Below are 18681 nucleotides of genomic sequence, written 5' to 3'. Positions count from 1 at the left end.
ATAGATATGTGCAATGTGTTTCTGAGGTCTACAAAGCACAGCTGCGATTTTAATTCTGTTGCAAACTCCCTCATAATGCACGTGGTACAGCGAGGAGCTGGGGACTCGCCTCGGTGGTTACAACAAGGCAAGGCAGCTTCTCAAATGACTGATTAGTGCTCAAGAGCCAGAAACGTTCTAAAGAAATTAATTGGAGATGGTGACTTAGATTTTAATGAATTGGATGTACAAAATCCCACCAATCTCTCACACCAACCTAAGCTGATTCCCACTCGCGTAACACATGTGCCTGGGGGAGGCATTGCTGGTTCATGATGAGAGCAGAGATGAGCTGCACCGTGGGACTGCCTCCCCAAACACCTGTCTTGATGCTCTGCCTCATATCTGTACATTTGGAGCTGCTTGCAAGCAGAGAGTAACCAACCCAACAGTCCTGTGCTGAAGTTTTAGGGCATCAGGGTAGGACGCTTCCATATATCTCTCAGAAAATAAGTAGTCACAGTCAATGTGTATCAGTAGTCCCCATCACTCAGGCTTCTTACTTTTTCCATAGTTTCTTACCCTATATGTGCTCTATTTAAATCCCCATTCTGACAACCCTATGTGCCTTCATGTTTGCCTTGGGAAGTTACAGATTGGCCATGAAAAAACACATGCAGTCAGGTATAAATGTAAGTGTAAATCACTTTATTAATATTCCAATCAATTAACATAAAAGCATAAAATTATTTAGCCAAGAAAGGTGACTGATATAGCCCTGAAAAGAGATATTTCATTTTTATAGTGATTACTTGATAATCTCATTCTTATGGTGCATAAAGATGCTTACATATTAAGAAGATGAGATCTTTCATTTGCATCTGGAGTCCTGTGAATAATCACCTTAAGCAGAAAGGCATTTGGTTCTTTACATATGTTGCAGATTGAGTGAGTTAAGTACATCCTGGTTTGCTCTTTGGAGATCTCTTTGATTAAACATGTTATATTTCCTCACCTCTCTCCAGCTTTCTAGAAAACAGAGAGAAAAAGAATAAATAGCCGTCTGTGAAAACAAAGACTTGAATACTTTGCAGTTAAAAAATTAAATCAGGAAGAATCTGAATAATTCTTTGCATTTCAAAGAGCTGTTTCAGCCTGCTGTTGTCATCTTTTTGAAACACAAGCCAGGGTGACCTTGCTGTACATGCTGGTGCCTCCCAAAGGACCCTGCACTTCTCTGCCAGAAGCAAGCTTGCAAGGCCCTACACTATTGCAAGAAGCATGTAATTCTTTCAGAGCTTCATTCGGCAGAAAATCTGTGGTGGGACCTCATTCAAACCAGAAAAGAGCTAAAATGCCATTGTAGGAAGGTGTTTGCTGCCTGCAGCAATCTGCTGTTGGCCACTTTCCCGGGCTGGGACCAGAACTGTGGCTCTGGCTGGGGTAGTTCCTGAATTTTTAGGTTGATTGTGACTGTGAAAGCAAATCCTCTGAGTGGTTTGCCACTGCTAGGGTAAAGAAATGTCCCTCTGCTCCTGCATGGCTGGCCATGAAACCTGTTGGCAGCACTAGACAGGCGCTGGCTGGGAGGGGTTATGGACTTTGGCATTTGAGGAGTTGCTCCCTTAGATGCTGTAACTGTACAAGAGGTTTTCTTGAATGGAGAGGTTTTGTAGCAGGAGCCCTACATGGAAGCCAGTTACGAGCCAGCAGCTGTGAGCTGGCAAGGGAGGAGGGATTCCACACACACCCTAGCCAGGCCAGAGCCGAGGCTTTGCTGGTTTTCAAGCATAACAGGCCAAGATCATCCTGGCAGACTCGGCTGGGAGGCAGAGCAGGGCACAGAGTGCACACAGGGACATGTGTGTCACAGCCTCCAGGGGCTGCTGAAGCCACCAACCAGCTCGAAGCAGATGAGAACACATTCCCTTTCCGAGTGAAGAAGCAGCTTCTGCAGATGCTTTTGTGTGGGTGAGGTTGTGCTTGACACTGGGGAATCCAAAACTCTGCTCAGGAGGCTTAAGTGACTCTAAGTGACTGCCTCCTCCAAAGAGGGACATTTTGCAAAAGCCACTGGATTGGTAGCAAGGAGGAATGTTTCAGTTACTGTGGAAAAAAAAAAAGGCATGCACAGTTCTATTCTAAAAACATGTATTAAAGTGTTCCAAGTAGACATTTTTTGAAACTCAGTAATAACAAGTTTCAACTAGAGAAAGGCAGCAAGAATTTTGTTGTTGTTGTTGTTATTGCACATACTTCAGGATCTTAAAAACTCCCTCCTTGGATATTCAGTGTATCTTAAATTTTGTTTTTTTGCTTTCCCTACACGTTTTATTTTGCCTCCTTCCAAAGGCACCTGTAGGCAGAGCAAAGTATCTCAGCTGAAATCTGAGAGAGAAACTTTGCAATTAGGAGTGTAGTGTTATCGTATAACAATACACACTGAAGAGATCTGTAGACACCACTTCAAGAGAGCAACTACAAAAATTACTTTGTTCCGAAGGAAAAAAAGACTCACCCATGCTATAGGGATATTAAACATTGAAATGCAAGATTTGTTTTAGTATGCAGGCACTCTGGCCTTAATTACCAAGGAGAAATTCCCCAGATAGACATTAAGCCACAGAACAGCTTAGCTTGAAATTCACTTTTATTTTCAGCATGTCATTATCTTGTAACTCTGTTCCACCCAGAGCTGTGAAAATGTTCAGCCAGAAATCCAAACCCACTTGAAAACGAGAGGTTCAAGTTCCAGCCAAAGCTGAAGGTTCACAAAGATTCAAAATAAATAGGAAGATGCAAGTTTACTCTAGTCATAGAATCATAGAATTATACATTTTGCTCCTTGCCTAGTGCAGAGGAGACAGAACAAATCCTCCAAGAGCCTGAGTCCAGCCACGTAGCCTTTGTGAGAGCACCTGCTAAAGAAATCCAGATGGTCCATTAGCCTTCCTGTCCTCTCTTCTTGAGCAGCTGTTGGCCAGCTGGCAAATGGGCTGCATGGTTTCCTCTCCCAGTCCCACTGTGCCATCTCTCCCTCTTGGCCAGACTTTACAGTTTATGGGAGTTCATCTATACAAGGGCTGATCCCAGCACCCCAGGAGTAAGGACCCTTTCCCCAAGGCTCTGACCTGCTCTGAAATAGGGGAATTGGTGGCAGAGAGGGCAGGATTAGGCTTCTGTGAACACCCTGGCACAGGGGAACAGAGGAAGTCAGCAGAAGGCTGGAGCTTGGGGTGTGATGGAGAAGACAAGTCCTGAGAAATAACATGAAATACTTAATGCCTGTAGAACTAGCCCCTCAACTGCACAGTGCCATGAGATGTTCCTAGAAGGACTTGCAGCCCAGGACATGGGCTACCAGCAGCTAGTGAGGGGCTCTTGCAGATATAGTCATTTATGCCATGAGTTGTGCAAAGGCCTCACCAATATGGGGTCAGGGTCTGTGAGTTCAACAGCAGGTCTGAACTGCTGCTGTCACCTGCTTGAAGAACTTGGCTTGCTTTTAAAACTTATCTCTTTTAGCAAGTTTAACCTCCTGTGTTGCATTAGTTTTAGTCAGTTTGTCTCTGTTTGATTCAAATTTCTACCTGCTGTTATGCATTTAATTTATTGGCATTGCCAGTGCACTGATTGCAGAGCTGAATTTAGCTTTCAAAGACTCTGAGTATGGTGACATTGGGAGAGGATTGCTTGTCACTTTAAAAATGTAGTCCCCAGAACTCTGTTGTATCCCTGTTTTTGTCAATCAGAACCTGTATGGGGGCTTGGCATCTGGGTCAATAGCATGTCAAGCCTCACAGCAAATAAAGAGCATCTCCCATCATGATCCACAGCTCAACAGATATCTGGTGTTTCTACCAGCAGGAATCTTTAGGAAACGTTTGCAATTGAGCTGTTGCCTCTAGGAGTCCGTTTCTCATTCAGTAACCGCTAAGACACATGAGATACAATAATTTCTTTTGCTGGAAATCTCCTGAGAAGAAAAATTATTCTGGGCTGTATGCCTCTGCCAATGCAGAGTCTCTTTTGGTGTTAAGATAGTTGTCAGCTCCTGGGCTTCATGCTCTTCAAGAGAGCCCATTTGGGCAGCATGAAGGAGGTCAGAGGAACTCAAAGCTCAGTGGCAGATACAGGCCTGCAGAAAACAAATTGTTAAAAGAGAAGGATGTATCCTTTGGGAAAGCATCCAAGCACAGTTAATTTAATCCCATCTGCGTGAGCAGAGACATCCTTTGTTCATGGCTTGCTTGTGCAGCGGGTTTTTTGACTGGTGCCTCTTCCCTCATGACGGAGACTCGTGTCCTCCATCCCTGCAGTGCCCTGGAGAGCTCCTTCCCAAATATCAGGTGTGCTTGTAGAAGATGAGAATGATGTTTCCTAGAGATCGTTTCTTTCTTTGGATAGCGACCCAAAACACTGTGTTCTTAATGAGCGTTTTCCCTTCCTTCCATGTACACCTTTACTTTGCCAGGGGGAAGGGGAAGCAGCCCCATGGGAGGTGGGATATCAAGACGCAGCAATGCAGTTAGTGGTATGTTAGACTTTGGCACCTCTGCCATCTGTTGTGGGCTGACAGATGGGATGAAATATGACAGCAGAAAGGCTCTTCTGTTTTAGCAAGACACGAGAAAGCTTGAAAAATCACACCTCCTCCCTCCTTTCCCCCCAAACCCACACAACAACAGTGTCACTTGGCCACTTGTTCTGGCTAAGACAAGGAGAAGTTTATGCCTGTGCATGCTCCTGAGAGTCTTCCAAGGAGAAAGTGAGCAGAGTGGATCAGAGCAGAGCTGCTCAGAGGTGCTCGATCCTGGAGGGACTGCCACACCTTCTCTCCTCTTTTCACATGGATGGGAATTAGGAACAAATGCTCTACCGGACCAGAGAGGAGCTGAGGAGTCTCTGCTTGGCAAGTCTTGCTGTTTATTTGCTCACTCGTGATAATTAGTGGCTGCATGGCTTGTGCAGCAGAGACATTTGGCCTTACCTGTGGCTGGTGAGAAACTCTCATCTGGTAGCTGAGGATTAGCCAGTTTCAGGTTCTCCCTGAGATGGAAACACTTCCCATTGGAAACCCACCTTGGCTGTCTGTAGGAGCACCCAGGGCAAGGCCCAGCCCTCGGGTCCCAGCTACTTTAGAGGTATGTATATTTGTAATTGATTACAATTCATTGTCCAGGTGCTGTGAACAGCAACATTTTCAAGGCAGCTCAGCATCCTGGGAACTGGCCTCAAGGTCAGAGGTCAGAGGTGCAAATGTCAGACATCTGTGTCAGGCATCAGGGCTGTGTCCCATTAGGCATGTCAGGCACTCCTGAAAATTAGCTGTGTGGGTGATGATGGTAACACAACCTTCCACTAAGTAACAAGCTCTTGGTTTCTCTCTCCCCTCTGACCACGAGCGTTCAGTTTTCTGGTGCTTTTTAATATCTTTTTTCCTCCCAACGGACACACCAGTATAATGCTTCTAACTAATTTGTCTTTTAGGATTTCATTGTGACAGTGGTCTTCTCGTTCTTGTGGCTAGTGAGCTCATCTGCTTGGGCTAAAGGACTGTCAGATGTAAAGATTGCGACCGACCCGGACGAGGTGCTGTTGCTGATGTCTGCCTGCAAACAGCAGTCCAACAAATGCTTGCCTGTTCGCAGCCCGGTTATGTCAAGCCTCAACACTTCGGTTGTAAGTGACTTTGATTGCTGCTCTTCACCCTTACCTTGCAATGTATTTTCATCTTTTACCCGTGTATTGACCTAAATTGGCTGGTGCAAACCAGTTAGCTGACATGATTTAATTGGAAGTACAGTCTTGCTGCGGGGAAAGGCAGGCAGTGACTCACCGCAGCTCTGCCATGGAGCGGCAGCGGGATGAGTGTGCAGGGTTGGGATGGGAGGAAGCAGCGTCTGTCCAAGTACCTTGATTTGCCTCTCTGCTTTTAACTTGCTCGCTGCAACGCTTTTGAAAAGGGTCTGTGTGCTCCTTTAGGAAGAAAAGGTTTTGTGCCTTACAGATCCTTTAAAAATCCTCAAAAAAGCAACACAAAATTGGTCTTCGGAATATTTAAGAAAAAAAACACACACACAAAAAACCCTCCAGGTCAGATGACCAATTAACATCTCTCTTTTTAATTAGTTTCTTTCAATTTTATCTTTCCACAGTTTCTTTAAACTAGATTATGTTTTCAGACAAAACAATATTTAGGCCTAAAAACTCTACTTTTTTTTTTTAATCAAAGAGGAAAGCAGGCACATTGTGAGCTGCAGCTAGCTAAGGGAGGTGAATTTGGGGATTTGCTCCAAAACTGAGAAAATTTTCCATCAGATTTTGGGAGAATCATAGAATCATTTAGGTTGGAAAAGATCTCTAAGATCATCAAGTCTAATCATTAACCCAGCACTGCCAAGTCCAGCACTAAACCATGTCCCCAAGTGCCACATCTACACTACTTCCAGATATAGTGACCCCACCTCTTCCCTGGGCAGCCTATTCTGTGTTTGACAACTGTTTCAGTGAAGACATTTTTTTTCTAATATCAGTTTTGAACCTCCCCTAGCACAACTTGAGGACATTTTCACTTGTCCTTGAGAAAGACAGACTGGGAGCAGCTTTGACTTCTCCCAGGACCCGTGCAGTTGTCCATAATGTTAGGTTGGGCTGGGAGACTGTGGCTGCTGGTGATGAGCTCCTTTTCTTCCCACCCAGGTCTTTGGCTACTTGAACTTTATCCTCTGGGCAGGCAACATTTGGTTTGTGTTTAAGGAGACGGGCTGGCATTCCTCAGGCCAGCGGCACGCTGCGGACACCATGGAGAAGCAGCCCAGTGGCTACAACCAAGGTGGCTACAACCAAGACAGCTACGGGCCAGCTGGTGGCTACAACCAGCCAGGCTCCTATGGCCAGGTGGGTGAATATGGCCAGTCCCAGAGCTACGGCCAGAGCGGGCCAACCTCCTTTGCTAATCAAATTTAGGGTTCACGCAGCGCAAGCTCTTGCATCCCTCACATGTAGAGAGTTTAACAGGTCTCAAGTTTCAGTGGCACCAGATTTTTAAGGGTTCTACATAAATTAATACTACAACACGGTGATCAATCTCTATTGAAGGTCTAAGCCCACCTCCTGTGGCAGATGGGAGGTGGCTGGTGGGCTGGAGTTGGCCTTTTTTCCCTGACTAGCCAGATACAGGGGATGTGCTCCTCACAGGTGGTGACCTGGAGTCAGTGTTGTAGTACGTACCGTAGAGATAACTTTATGGTAGTTTTGTATGTGTCAAGATGGTAGAAGCATTTTGTAGCCTCAAGTCTGTAGTATTTAATATGCATAATATAATTGAATTTCCTTCTGCATTTTGGTGAAAAACGGAAGTGTTTTACTATGATTTCTACAGATTATTCTGTATATCCATGCATGTAACATTGCACCTAAATTTTCAAAACTGCCTGTCTGTGACTCTTCAGAGCATTTGTTTTGGTTATACCTTTTTGTTTCAGAAGATTTTACTATTATTTCAGTTAACTGAGACATCCATCCGTAATTTAGTGCATGGATAAGCAGTTTCATACTACCAAATGTCTGGACTGTGTAAATGGAACTTCTTGACTTCTACCATTGCATTTTGTTAAATGTCTGTTTAAAAGAAGTATGCATCTTTATATATTTTGCAGAGTTGAATATATGGCTTACCCAAGTTCTGAATGCTTTGTAACTAACTGTTTTTCTTGAAATGGCATTCAGTAGTATATATGGTACCTGACCAATGTTTATTCCATTTAACTCAGCTAAGTATTCATTCTATAAATCACTATTTCTATGGATGTTTTGTGAATCTTTTAACGTGAGCTGTGGAGAATAAGGACCAAGTAACTGTGTTATATGTTTACAAAGGTATTTATTTAACTAAGATAACAGAGGTGCAGATATCAGTATACAAAACCATGTGAAAATGCCCTGTTGCTTGATACAGCAACATGAAAACTGCACGTATTGTTGTGACCTTACAAAGCATAAATATTTCTTTATGCCCTCTTATAAGAGAAGAAAACCTTTCTGTCCGTGCTGTTTCGAGGTTGTTAGATATCCCTCTGTTAGGTCGCTGCTCTGAGCGCTAGCTTGGTGCTACTGGAGATGTAACTGGATTGACCAAATAACCCAGGCTCAGAGGAACTCATCCTAAACAGCCAGAGCCAGACTTGTAGCCTGTTGGATTCCTCCCTGGGCAATTCAACCCTCCCTCACTATGGCATATGGGATGCGTTGACACGAATGAAAGCCTGAAGCACAATATACTAATCAAAACTGATCATCTGCATTTCTAGATCAAAGTGTATCAGTATATAATCTTATTGTATGAGCTGTAATGTTGAAAGCATCTTAGCTTAAAACAGCTTAGTCTCTTCTATGATTGTTGTAACCAATTTATGGCTACTCGGTGGATGAATCTATATTGTGATATCTATTTGACCCTAATAAAGTTATTGCATACAATGCATGTTTTCAGAGTATGTTAATATTGAAATGTCACTGCAAAATGATGAAGATAGCTATTAAAGCAAAATAACTATTCCTGTGCCTGACCTTATGGTCATATCTTACTGTTTTCCAACACTTTTATGAAGACTGTTTTAATGTACAGTGGAGTACAACACTTCTACAGACACCTGTTATTAAAGGTCAGTATCGCAAGTTCTAAAAAATTAAAATTGTGCAGTTTAATACCTGCCTGCCTCTTTACCTCTTTCCCCCTGTCAGTAGGACTAGCCCAGTACTGTGCTAACCATCCCAGTTCTGTGGGTTGCTGGAAAGCCATGTTTGAGTTATAAAGAAGACAAACTGGAATATCTAAATGTCCTCCTGTTTCAAATGACAGCAAAATACAATTTTCTGGGTAAATGAAAAAATTTATTTTGACTCTCAGTTTTTTTGGGGGGCATTTTGGTTTGGGATGGGTTTTTTTTTTTTGGTTTTGGTTTTTTTTTTGTTTGTTGGTTGGTTGGTGGTTTTTTTTGAAGTTTGTAAAAAATTTAGATACAGGCAAGTCAGGAAAAAGTGAAATGTGTGTGTGGCAAGGGGTGAGATGGGATGTGTGCTCTTCATACCTCTTGCTCCCACTCTCTTTTTTATTGTCATTCTTTTGAATTCCCTTTATATTAGTTGATCAGAAATATCTCAAGCTGGTTTATCTAAGCCTCTCCATTAGAAATAGATAGGTTTTTTGTCAGCTAGCTTTCACTTCGTGAACTTTTCCCCAGACCAGTAGGATTCCATTACCAAACTTTTCTATCCAATGCTGGAGGTTGGAAACAAGTTTTGCTTCAGTTTATTCCTGTATTTTGAAAAAACTGAAATTCTTGTTTAACCATGTGAACACAGGAACTGCAGCTTTCAAACCCTCAGGAGTTCATACCCTGGAGAAAGGGCACGTTTCTAATACAAGATTGGGAACAGAATTAAGATTATGTCTTATTTTGGGTACTATTTGTGTAACTCCAGATCTAAGTTTTTCTCATGAAGGGCAGAGCTGGTGGAAGAGTTGACAAAGTCAACATGTTTTCATGAAAGACTTGCTGTTTGCTTTACCCAGTGGCCAGATCTTCACAGGTACATCCTTGCTGCCATGCAGAACAGTTGAGCTGGTGTTACCCTTGGGGACTGTAGTGTTCACTCTGAATTATAACGGGAGAAAAGTCTCTTCATCTATATCTTCTCGGATTAATATGGTAGGACAGCAGCAAAAGTGAAAACAAAAACTTGTCTGTGTTATGTAAGAAAATGTATCTGAATGTTTCCTCCGTGTTCCTCTGGATTCAAGTCTTATCACATCCTTTTGCAGTTGTTGAGAAATTGGAAGTTTATTTGAACTGGAGACAGTGACTGTATAGCAAAGGCTTGAGCAGCAGATGAGAAAGACTGTATTTGATGTTACCTGGGTTTCAGACAAATAGCTAAGCAAACTCAAGCATCCTCTGTGAAACTGCTGCTGGCAGCCTGATTGCTTTCCCGCTTCATCATTAGTGAGTATCTCTGCCAGTTAGTTAAATAACTAGGTCAGCCTGGAAAAAAAACCATGTTCCTTGGTCTTCTGTGCTGTCCCTCCTATTTTCCAGTGTGTTTCTCTTTATAGCCCATTTCTCAAAGTACCCAAGATGGGAGCATGTTTGCATTATCAAGAGCAAAGCTGTGGAGGAGAGGCAGGTACCTCTGTGAGCGTGTCTGGGCAGGTGGGAGCACAGGTCTTTCTCTCCAGGTGCCTCAGTGGCCAAGGAAGAGGCACACTCACCTGCTGGTTTGGAGTTTCCCTATTGCTCTTGCCTGGGGAGGGGATGCACTTTGCAGAGCTGCAGCCTAGTGCCCATGGGAAGGTGCTGGAGAGGGCAGAGAGGGTGACTCTGGATACCAGTGGCTCTGCAGCCTGCTTCACTGCCCAGCACATCAAGGAGACAAGGATGAGTCCAGATGCAAACCCAGCCCACAGGGTTTGCCCTGACTTGATGGGGTTGGGTGGTTTTATGCATGATATTTTTCCTGATGACTGATCAGATCTCCTTCACTGTGGCCATTGAGCTGCCCATAACAGAGCTTCAGTGATGGCCAGGACTTGGAGAAAGTTTGTGCTCCTGTTGCATGAATTCATATTGCAATTGCCTGACCTGTTAGGTTAATTATTTCCAATCTTTATGTGCTCTCAAATTGAATGAGCAATTCAGGCTATAGCCCTGGATCATTCTTGGCTGAAACTCTGAGGTACTGATGAAAGAGGCAGTGGCATCAACACACCTTGCACCTCCCTGTAGTCTGCTCCTGACAGTATCTCCAGTTACACAGTTAATATGACAGACAGATGAAGAACTACAGAGTAAAAACTGCCACGTACTGGTTTATCCTTTTCTGAAAAAATTCTTCTCATATTATGCCATATCATGTCACAAACATTTAGTCCTCTGTCTACTAGTTTTAAGATAGATTTGAGTCAAAAATCTTTCTATATGGGAATGGATAGGCTACTTAGTTTGTGCTCTCCATGATTTAACTATTCTTTTTTAAGAATTTCTTTTTATTCCCTCCTTTTGCTAAATTCAAGAGCTTTTCCTCTTGGAATTTTCTAACATCAGCAATAATATGTATTTTGTTATTAATATTTGCTGATTAGCCCATCATTTGTCAATGCTATATATCCTTAGTATGAAGATCTTTGCATTTTGATATGAAATTTTAATAGTTAAGTAGAGAGGCATCCCATTTGTTGCATTTTGATACCAGTTTCTGTTCTTACATTTTTATTATTGTGTCCTTCTTTAATAAGGTTTTAGGTTTGTAGGAGTATAGCTGCCTTTCTAAAGTCTAAATGTTCTATAATAAAACATTTCTCAGAGGAAAAATTATTTGGTAATATTATTTTCAGGCATTGCTCTGAAAATTAATACGATACCAAACATGTTGGGCTCCTCCCTTATCCATTAGATTGTCAAAGAAACTGAGGGAGCTGTGTGCCTCCTCACAGGGGACCCCCACAGCCACCCTGACACCCTCCATATGAGGCACAAGAATATTTTGGCCAAAGTGCTGTACCACCTCTGAAAAATGCCTCGACTTGAGGTGACTAAACATATTTCCCTGCAGACAGACCAGTTCTAATAGCTTTTTCTTAAATGGCGTTTTACCTGCTCTGTCTCAGCAATGGGATTCATAAATATTTCAGTCATTCGTGACCCCAGAGCTGAATTTCCAGGCTGAGCTATCTCCTGTATGTGACAGGAGATGTGGGCTGATCCATCCATGGCTCCCAACTGGGTTCTCCCTCCTCACCCCTCACAGAGCCATTAAACTTACCCCATGTGGCAGCACTTGTGTCACCTGGGGGAGCACTGGTCACACCTCCAGCACCAGGCACCAGTCAGCAAACGGCTCCCAGCAGATAAATACTGGTGCAGATTTCACCCTTGACTGAAATCAAATTGACTATGAAGAGATACTTTTAAAAACAAGTGATGGCCAAGAGGCAACTGTTCCTGGGACACACAGAACACCCCTACACCATCCCAGCACAGGTGGAAGCAGCATACACCCCATGGTGATGGAAATACAAATGAGTGGGAAACACTCCACGATTTTATTTATCCTTCCCATTCCCTATCTCCTGGAATAAATGCAGGAGTTCAGGTTTCAGGGTGCTTAGCAGTATGTAGCATGGGAAACCAGCTGTGGGTGAGCAGGAGCCAGTTCTGTGACCATGGGGGTTCATGGCCAATAGCTAATTAATACTTGCCAAAGCAGCCTGTGTGTTGCAGCAGCACAGTTCTCAATTCCTTGGACTGCTTAAATCTCCCATTAAGCTGCAGTGCTGGGTTGTGTCTCCTCTTTGCATGTCACTGAGCAGAAGAGGAGAAGCCCATGGGGGCACCACAGCTTGTGGCTGATGTTGAGAGACCAACCGCAGGGAGCACATCAGACCGGCTTTTCTCACGTTAAATAATCCATTTCAAAGGAATGGAGCAACAGCAGGAAAGTAGTATTGGGCTGTGGGAGCCAGTCCTGCTTTGGGCTAAGATGGACTGGGGGGCTTCTTGGTCTTGGCTCTTGGAAAAAAATTGCACGTATCATGTAAGATCAAAATGGCCATATTCTGTTCACAAAGAGTCATAGAATGGTTTGGGTAGGAAGGGACCTTAAAGATCACCTAGTTCCATCCTTCCTGGGCAGGGACACCTTTCACTAGACCAGCTTACTCAAAGGCCCGTCCAGCCTGGCCTTGAACGCTGCCAGGGATGGGGCATCCACAGCTTCTGTGGGTGAAGAGATCAAGCTGTTGCCTCCCTGGGTGCAAGTTAGCAGTTCTTCCCCTGCAGCTACTGAAGGGTTTGCTGAGGAAATGAACTCTGAGTGGCCAATGATGTGAATGCATTTCCTGTTTCAGGTATTCCCTTGTGCCTGTGTTCCTCGGCTCTGCCTGCCTGCTGCAGGCATGCCCACACCTGCCACTGCCCAGGGTCATCTCTAAGGGAGCCAGGGCTCTGTCACATATATCCTTCACAACATATGTCATCTTGAAATGCAAGAAGCACTTGTAAAAGAATGGGAAAACTCTGGGAACATAACAAAAGCAGAGCAGAGGCTGCGGCTTTTTGCAGTGGCTGCCTGTAAAGATTTTGCAGTTTGAAGTGGCAGGTTGCGTATTTTGTGCAGACAAGATTGTTAACGTGTGAAACATGCTAAAAATTGACCGATAGAAGCACCTGGATATTTCAAACATAAATAGTGTGTATCAAAATAGCTACAGAGCAGATGGCCTGGCTCCCTGCACACCTTGCTGACCAGAATACTCGAGCAACACACAGCCAAAATCTCGCTGTCTTCAAAGCTGATCATCTGCAAAAGCAAGGGTTATCCTCATGCTACCCTTTATCTGTCAGGCAAAAACACTCTTGCATACACTAATTAGTGTATTCTAGAGGGATAATGAACCCAGGCTCGTTTGAACTTGTTACTACCCCAGCAAAGCAAATCACCTGTTCTAGAGCTCAGGCTCTCAAAAGTCGGTGAGATTAAAACAACTGTGAGCTGAAATCTGATCTACAGTGAAAAGTGCCCAAAACACAGAGGGCTGGGTTTGCCAGCCCACTCACAGCACTGCCTGTCGCTGATAAACATGAAACTGAATCTGTTTCTCACTCTCATTTTTTACCTTGGATGCTAAGACCAAACATTCTCATTCCATGGATTAACTGGGATGTAAGGCTTTTCATGCCTTGTTGTATGGTTCAACAGATGTGAAAGGGAATTATCACTTCGACATGATATCAAGACTCCTTTTTTTTTTTTTTAGTTGATGGGAGATTACTAAGCCTGAATTCTTGTTTAATTTTAGTGTGTTAATTGATGGGATAATGAGCATTGATTATATGTGTTTTGGCTGCGTCATTGCAATTACAGGCTCTGTTTTATTCATGAGCCAGTCCCAAAGAATTCACTAGAGATCTAAGACAGCTTAAACCTCTCAGAAAAACGCTCTGAATTGTTTGAGTAATGACACTCTTAGATGGAAAATTAAAGGTTCTCTTTTCCCATGCTTTTTAAGATAATTAAAATCCAGGAACAGTAAGGTGGTGAACATCCTTATTCATTAGCCTTCAGTAATTTAGCTTCTACTAAATGAGGAAAACATTTTAATTCTCTAGGCCATCTGTTGCAGTCTCCTTTGTGTGTCCTGTTACATAAAGTCTCATCTTGGATAGTTTTAACATCAGTATTGTATCCTTTCACCAGGAATGATGAGCTGGATGAGGTAGTTGAAGTCACTACCTATTAAAAGACCACCCTGGGATTAAAATGGCTGCTTGATCTTCTAGGTTGAAGTTATCCTGTCTAGACACCTCTAGGCAAAGGATCTGCAGAAAGGAGACCATGCACAGAGATAGGCAGCGTGACAAGCTGTGTGTTTTCTAATAGCACTATTCATGCCAATAAATAACAAAGTTCATCGGAGCCCTTCCAGTTCCTCTAATGTGCGACTGCTCTGCCATATGGCTCAGTGCTGCTTTTGAAAGCAGGCACTATCTGCAGAGGCTCTGTGCTGGATGCTGCTTTGGAAGCAGTTTGGAAGCAGAATGGATCTCCTCTTTGCATGTGACAGGGGAATAGAATGTATTAGAGCAGGGGTGTGCTCACCTGGGATAAACTCTGGATCAGGAATTGAGAAGCACTTGGTTTCTGACTCTAGTTATAGGAACAACTCGCTTTATAGCCTGGGACAAGTTACATTAGCCCACGCCAGGAAAGTTTCTCATTAAAATTATAATGTGTATGGCTGAATGGATTCAGTGTCTTAGTTAGTCTTGATGCAAAGTTACATCCCTACAGGTCTAAGAGGATCCGGGCTCCATTAGTTTGGTTTGTTTCTCTCAAATTCTCATGTAAATACCAGCCACACCACTTGCCAGCCCAGCAGGGGCTGCTGTAGACTGGTGTATTTAGCCAGGTAGTGATTACGTTATTGACAGGCAGGCTGCAGGCAGGTTGCTTCCACAGGGCAGAACTTGAATCCACCTGTTTGCTATTACTCGAGTTGCTTGGAGATCATAAACACCCTGGCCTCGAGATGTGTGGCTGCAGAGCAAGCATTCCCAGCACGGAGCAGTACTCGGTCAATCAGCCAGCTCCTGCTTCCACCAAAAAAAGCCCTTTGTCTGCTACAGGCATGCCCAAGTGGTAAGTCATTGCTTTGTTCTGTCATCTTGGTGTTCTGCCATTTGTCTTGAAACTCATTATCTGGATATGTTTGTCTCTATCACAAGCCAAACCTCTCTGCTCTGTGCTGGCTGCTCTGTAATTAGTTTTAGCACTTTAGCAAAAGGTAATCAGGCTTTAGATTTTAACAGAAAGCAAAGATGTGCTTCTCACAGATGTGAGTCCTGCTGGGAATAAAAGCCATGTGTCTGCTCCAAACTGAGAGCATTGATGAGGAGGGGATGATGGACCCCTCTGCACTTTCCTGAGGGTGGGCTTAAAACTGAGAAACTTCCTAGACCTCTTTCGTGTTCTGAAGAAATTATATGAAGTGTATTGCGAGGCCCCTCTCTTAAAATTAATTAATAAACAGCTTTAGTAATAATAACTCTAGCCTACTTGCTTAGGTGAGGGATTAGAAGCTGTGTGATGTTCTGTGCTGCTTGTAGAGGACACTTTCCATTGTGAAGGAAAGCCAGTTTCCCTTGGGAAGCCCTGAGTTCCTGGGGGACTAAATAAAGCTCACTCATGGAGAAACAATATACCCTCACACAATTCACCAGGTGATAACTGTGCCTCTCTTCTCTCTTGCTAGCAGTATACCCATAGCCAAGCAGCTGGCATCAATAAAAGGTAAGGGTACCCATTTATCACCCCTTGAAGATTGAGGTCTTCCACAGCCCATGTGCAGAAAATTCCAGTAATGTCACAGAGCTGCAGAGGCTGCATGGACCCTCAGCTGGGGCAAGACAAGAGGGTCTCATATCCCTGTGCAATGTGCTCCTGTATTGATCACTTCTCCCCTGCCTTTTCATTAAAAATCACAACCCAAATTGTCTGTGGTGCCTGATACTAACTGAGGGATGTGAGTGTGCCCTCTTTAGGATGTGGCTCAGGAGCAGGGGCAATGAATCCAGCCAAAATCCCAAGTGTACTATAATGCTGAAATGCGCTGCTGGTGCTCAGGCACGGGCATTTCTGTGCAGCCAGGCTTCCCAGGTGGGTCATGTTTTCTGTGATACAGGACCCTGGGAGTCCAAACACACCTGGACAGCCAGCATGGCCTGTCCCCATGGCATGGCAGGTCCTTGCTGGATGCCCAGGGTTAGGGTAGACCTTGCCGTGTGTTACTGCCCTAGCTCCGAAGGAAAGCTTCCTTCAGGGTGTGACTGTAGAACATGAGCCATGTTGCTGGCCCACTCCAAATAAAATCTGGGCTGGCTCCTTTGTGGGTATAAACACTTTCAGTCTCATTAACTTTAGTGCAACTACACAGATTTCCACCCACCCAGGATGGTTCTAACAGATAGCTTTCAATTACATCTCAAATGCCACTTTTTCGGGTAGACTGATAACTTTTCCTCCCTCCAGCTCTAGGACAAGGCTCAGACCTTGAAAAAGCTTTTGCTACAGTGGCTTTGGTGTATAACAACAATGCTGACCCCGAGGGCAAGCTCAGCAGAGCTGAAACCAAGAGCTTGCTGCAAACCCAGTTTTGGCACTTCATACAGGTGAGAAGAGGGTTTGGGTGAGCGGGTGGGACTGTGACAGCACTGGCCATGCACTTTGGATGCAGGGATGGCACCTCAGGCTCTGTCCTGCAGCTGGGCAAACATCAGTCCATGGGATAATCTCAAGTGAGACTTTAGGGATTTGGAACAAACATTCAGTGAATTAGTTGCTTTTATGTTGAGCCTGTGTCCAGCACAAGGCTGAGGGAGGGGGATGACAATAAACCACGGTGGGATGTCTGCTTGCATTTGTTGAAAGAAAATAGGGCATTTCAAAAAAAAAAAAAAAAAACCACAACAACAAAAACAACAACCAAATGAAGAAAAAAACCCCCTTAGACGGTGACAAGAGACTTAATTTATGAAGAGAGGAAACCCAGTGCATTTAATGAGGTGTTTGACAGTTTGCCAGAGCACTGACCCAGCACTGTGAGAGCCAACCCTGTGCCATGGAGCCATGTGCACTGTGGTCACTGGTGGGGCTGCTGGGATAGAGGGGGCAGAAAGCCCTCACCCATCCAACTGGGTAGGGTCAAAACCAGCCATATTGGCACTTGTGGCTGTAAACTTCTTGCAGGGGTTTTTTTTTTCCCCTTCCTAAATTAAAATAAAAAAAACAACCACACAACCCCCCCCCCCCCAAAAAAAAAACAAACAAAAACCAGTTTTATCAAGTGGTAGGAAAAGCTACATAGGACTAATAAAAAGAGCTCAACTAAGTAAATGACAAAGGTGTTTAGTACTAAAGACATTCTTGACAATACCTTGCTTCCGAAAAGAACAAAATCACATGAACTCATTGGGAGGGGGAATTGGCACCAAAGAAACTAGGCTCCTTACAGAAAAATAATTGAAAATATCAATAGCCAATCATACTTGAGATTGTGAGATGTTTTGGAGATTATTAAACTAAAAACCTATCCTGGAACTCTAGCAAGGTTTTTTTATAAGGAAATATGAATAACAAACATGATATATAATTTCATAATTTTAATAATCCATTTCAACAGTGATGCTCAACAGGACAGGGAATAGTAGCTACTGAAGTACTGAAGCCCCTAAAATCTAGAGTTTCTGAGACCTTCATAGTATATATTTGTATATATTTAAATATTAATTTAGGGGGTTGGTTGATTGGTTGTTTCCTCTCCCCCAGTTTTATCAAGACCGGGACTCCCTTTTTTCCAGCAGTTACCATCTACGTCATCATCACTGTCAGATTTTTAGTCATGATTAGGTGTCTTTTAAAAGATATATTCTGGATTCTGGTGGAAACTTTGAGGACTGTTTGTTCTTCTGTCTGACTGCAATAATGTGTCTGAGTTCCTTGGTATACCTTCAGAAAAACTAGTGTAAATGTTGATATAAAAACATGAATTGGAAGATAGAAAAAATACATTAATGTTATATAGGTAGATGTCTCTTTTTTTTAACGCTGCAATAAAAAGTTACTTTATTCTTAACTTTTTTTTTTTCATTTAAAATCCTACATAGGGCCAGAAAACAAACCAAAATACCAGGAGATAATTTTCTGACCTGGATAAGGAGCCAGAGAACAAAATGATTTTGAAGATTTCATGATGACATTAGTCATGCTCACTTTAATGTCTGACCTCCTGCAGGAGATCAAAAACGTGAAAACCACAAAATGATCTGTGCTTTAAAAGGAGAAATAGCTTGACACTTTATAAGGAAGGCATGAGTGAATTACACACAGATATCAGCGTGTGCCTGGATACCTCGGCTGGTCCCTTTTAAATGGAATAAAATCTGGTCTGAACTTACTCCTCTGTAGAAACAGTCCATGGAGTGAAGATTTGGTTGCTCAGGGCTTTGTGTCTGCTGCGTTGGGTGCTTTGGGGGAGTGTGGTGACTGGGCTCTCCCAGACCTTTCCATCCACTCCCACACTATTGTGGGGAGATGATGGGGAGACAACTGCAAAAATGTGCAGTCCCATCTCCCTTGGGGCAGGGC

The 18681-nt window shown here is 43.5% G+C and overlaps 2 protein-coding genes across 4 annotated transcripts in view; both read left to right on the top strand.

Annotated features, from left to right (window-relative positions):
- Positions 1 to 8462, top strand: part of SYNPR (synaptoporin) — a 103063-nt gene extending 94601 nt beyond the window's left edge. For 2 of the 3 annotated variants that reach the window (XM_032699283.1, XM_032699285.1), the window contains 2 exons: positions 5470 to 5661; positions 6682 to 8462. In XM_032699283.1, coding sequence (XP_032555174.1) covers positions 5470 to 5661; positions 6682 to 6948 — 459 coding nt within the window. In that variant the 3' untranslated portion in view covers positions 6949 to 8462. The remainder of the gene's footprint in view (positions 1 to 5469; positions 5662 to 6681) is intronic. The other variant, XM_032699284.1, reaches the window with a different exon arrangement.
- A 6605-nt stretch (positions 8463 to 15067) lies between these two features.
- Positions 15068 to 18442, top strand: SNTN (sentan, cilia apical structure protein). The gene is given in 5 exon segments (XM_032699292.1): positions 15068 to 15177; positions 15791 to 15828; positions 16567 to 16706; positions 18201 to 18264; positions 18267 to 18442. Coding segments are annotated over 5 exon segments (444 nt in total). The 3' UTR covers positions 18359 to 18442.
- The last annotated feature ends 239 nt before the right edge of the window (positions 18443 to 18681 follow it).

Source organism: Chiroxiphia lanceolata, chromosome 11 (assembly GCF_009829145.1).
Source record: "Chiroxiphia lanceolata isolate bChiLan1 chromosome 11, bChiLan1.pri, whole genome shotgun sequence".
NCBI lineage: Eukaryota > Metazoa > Chordata > Aves > Passeriformes > Pipridae > Chiroxiphia > Chiroxiphia lanceolata.
Note: the sequence above shows the minus strand (reverse complement) of the source record. Positions and strands in the feature narration are given on the sequence as shown.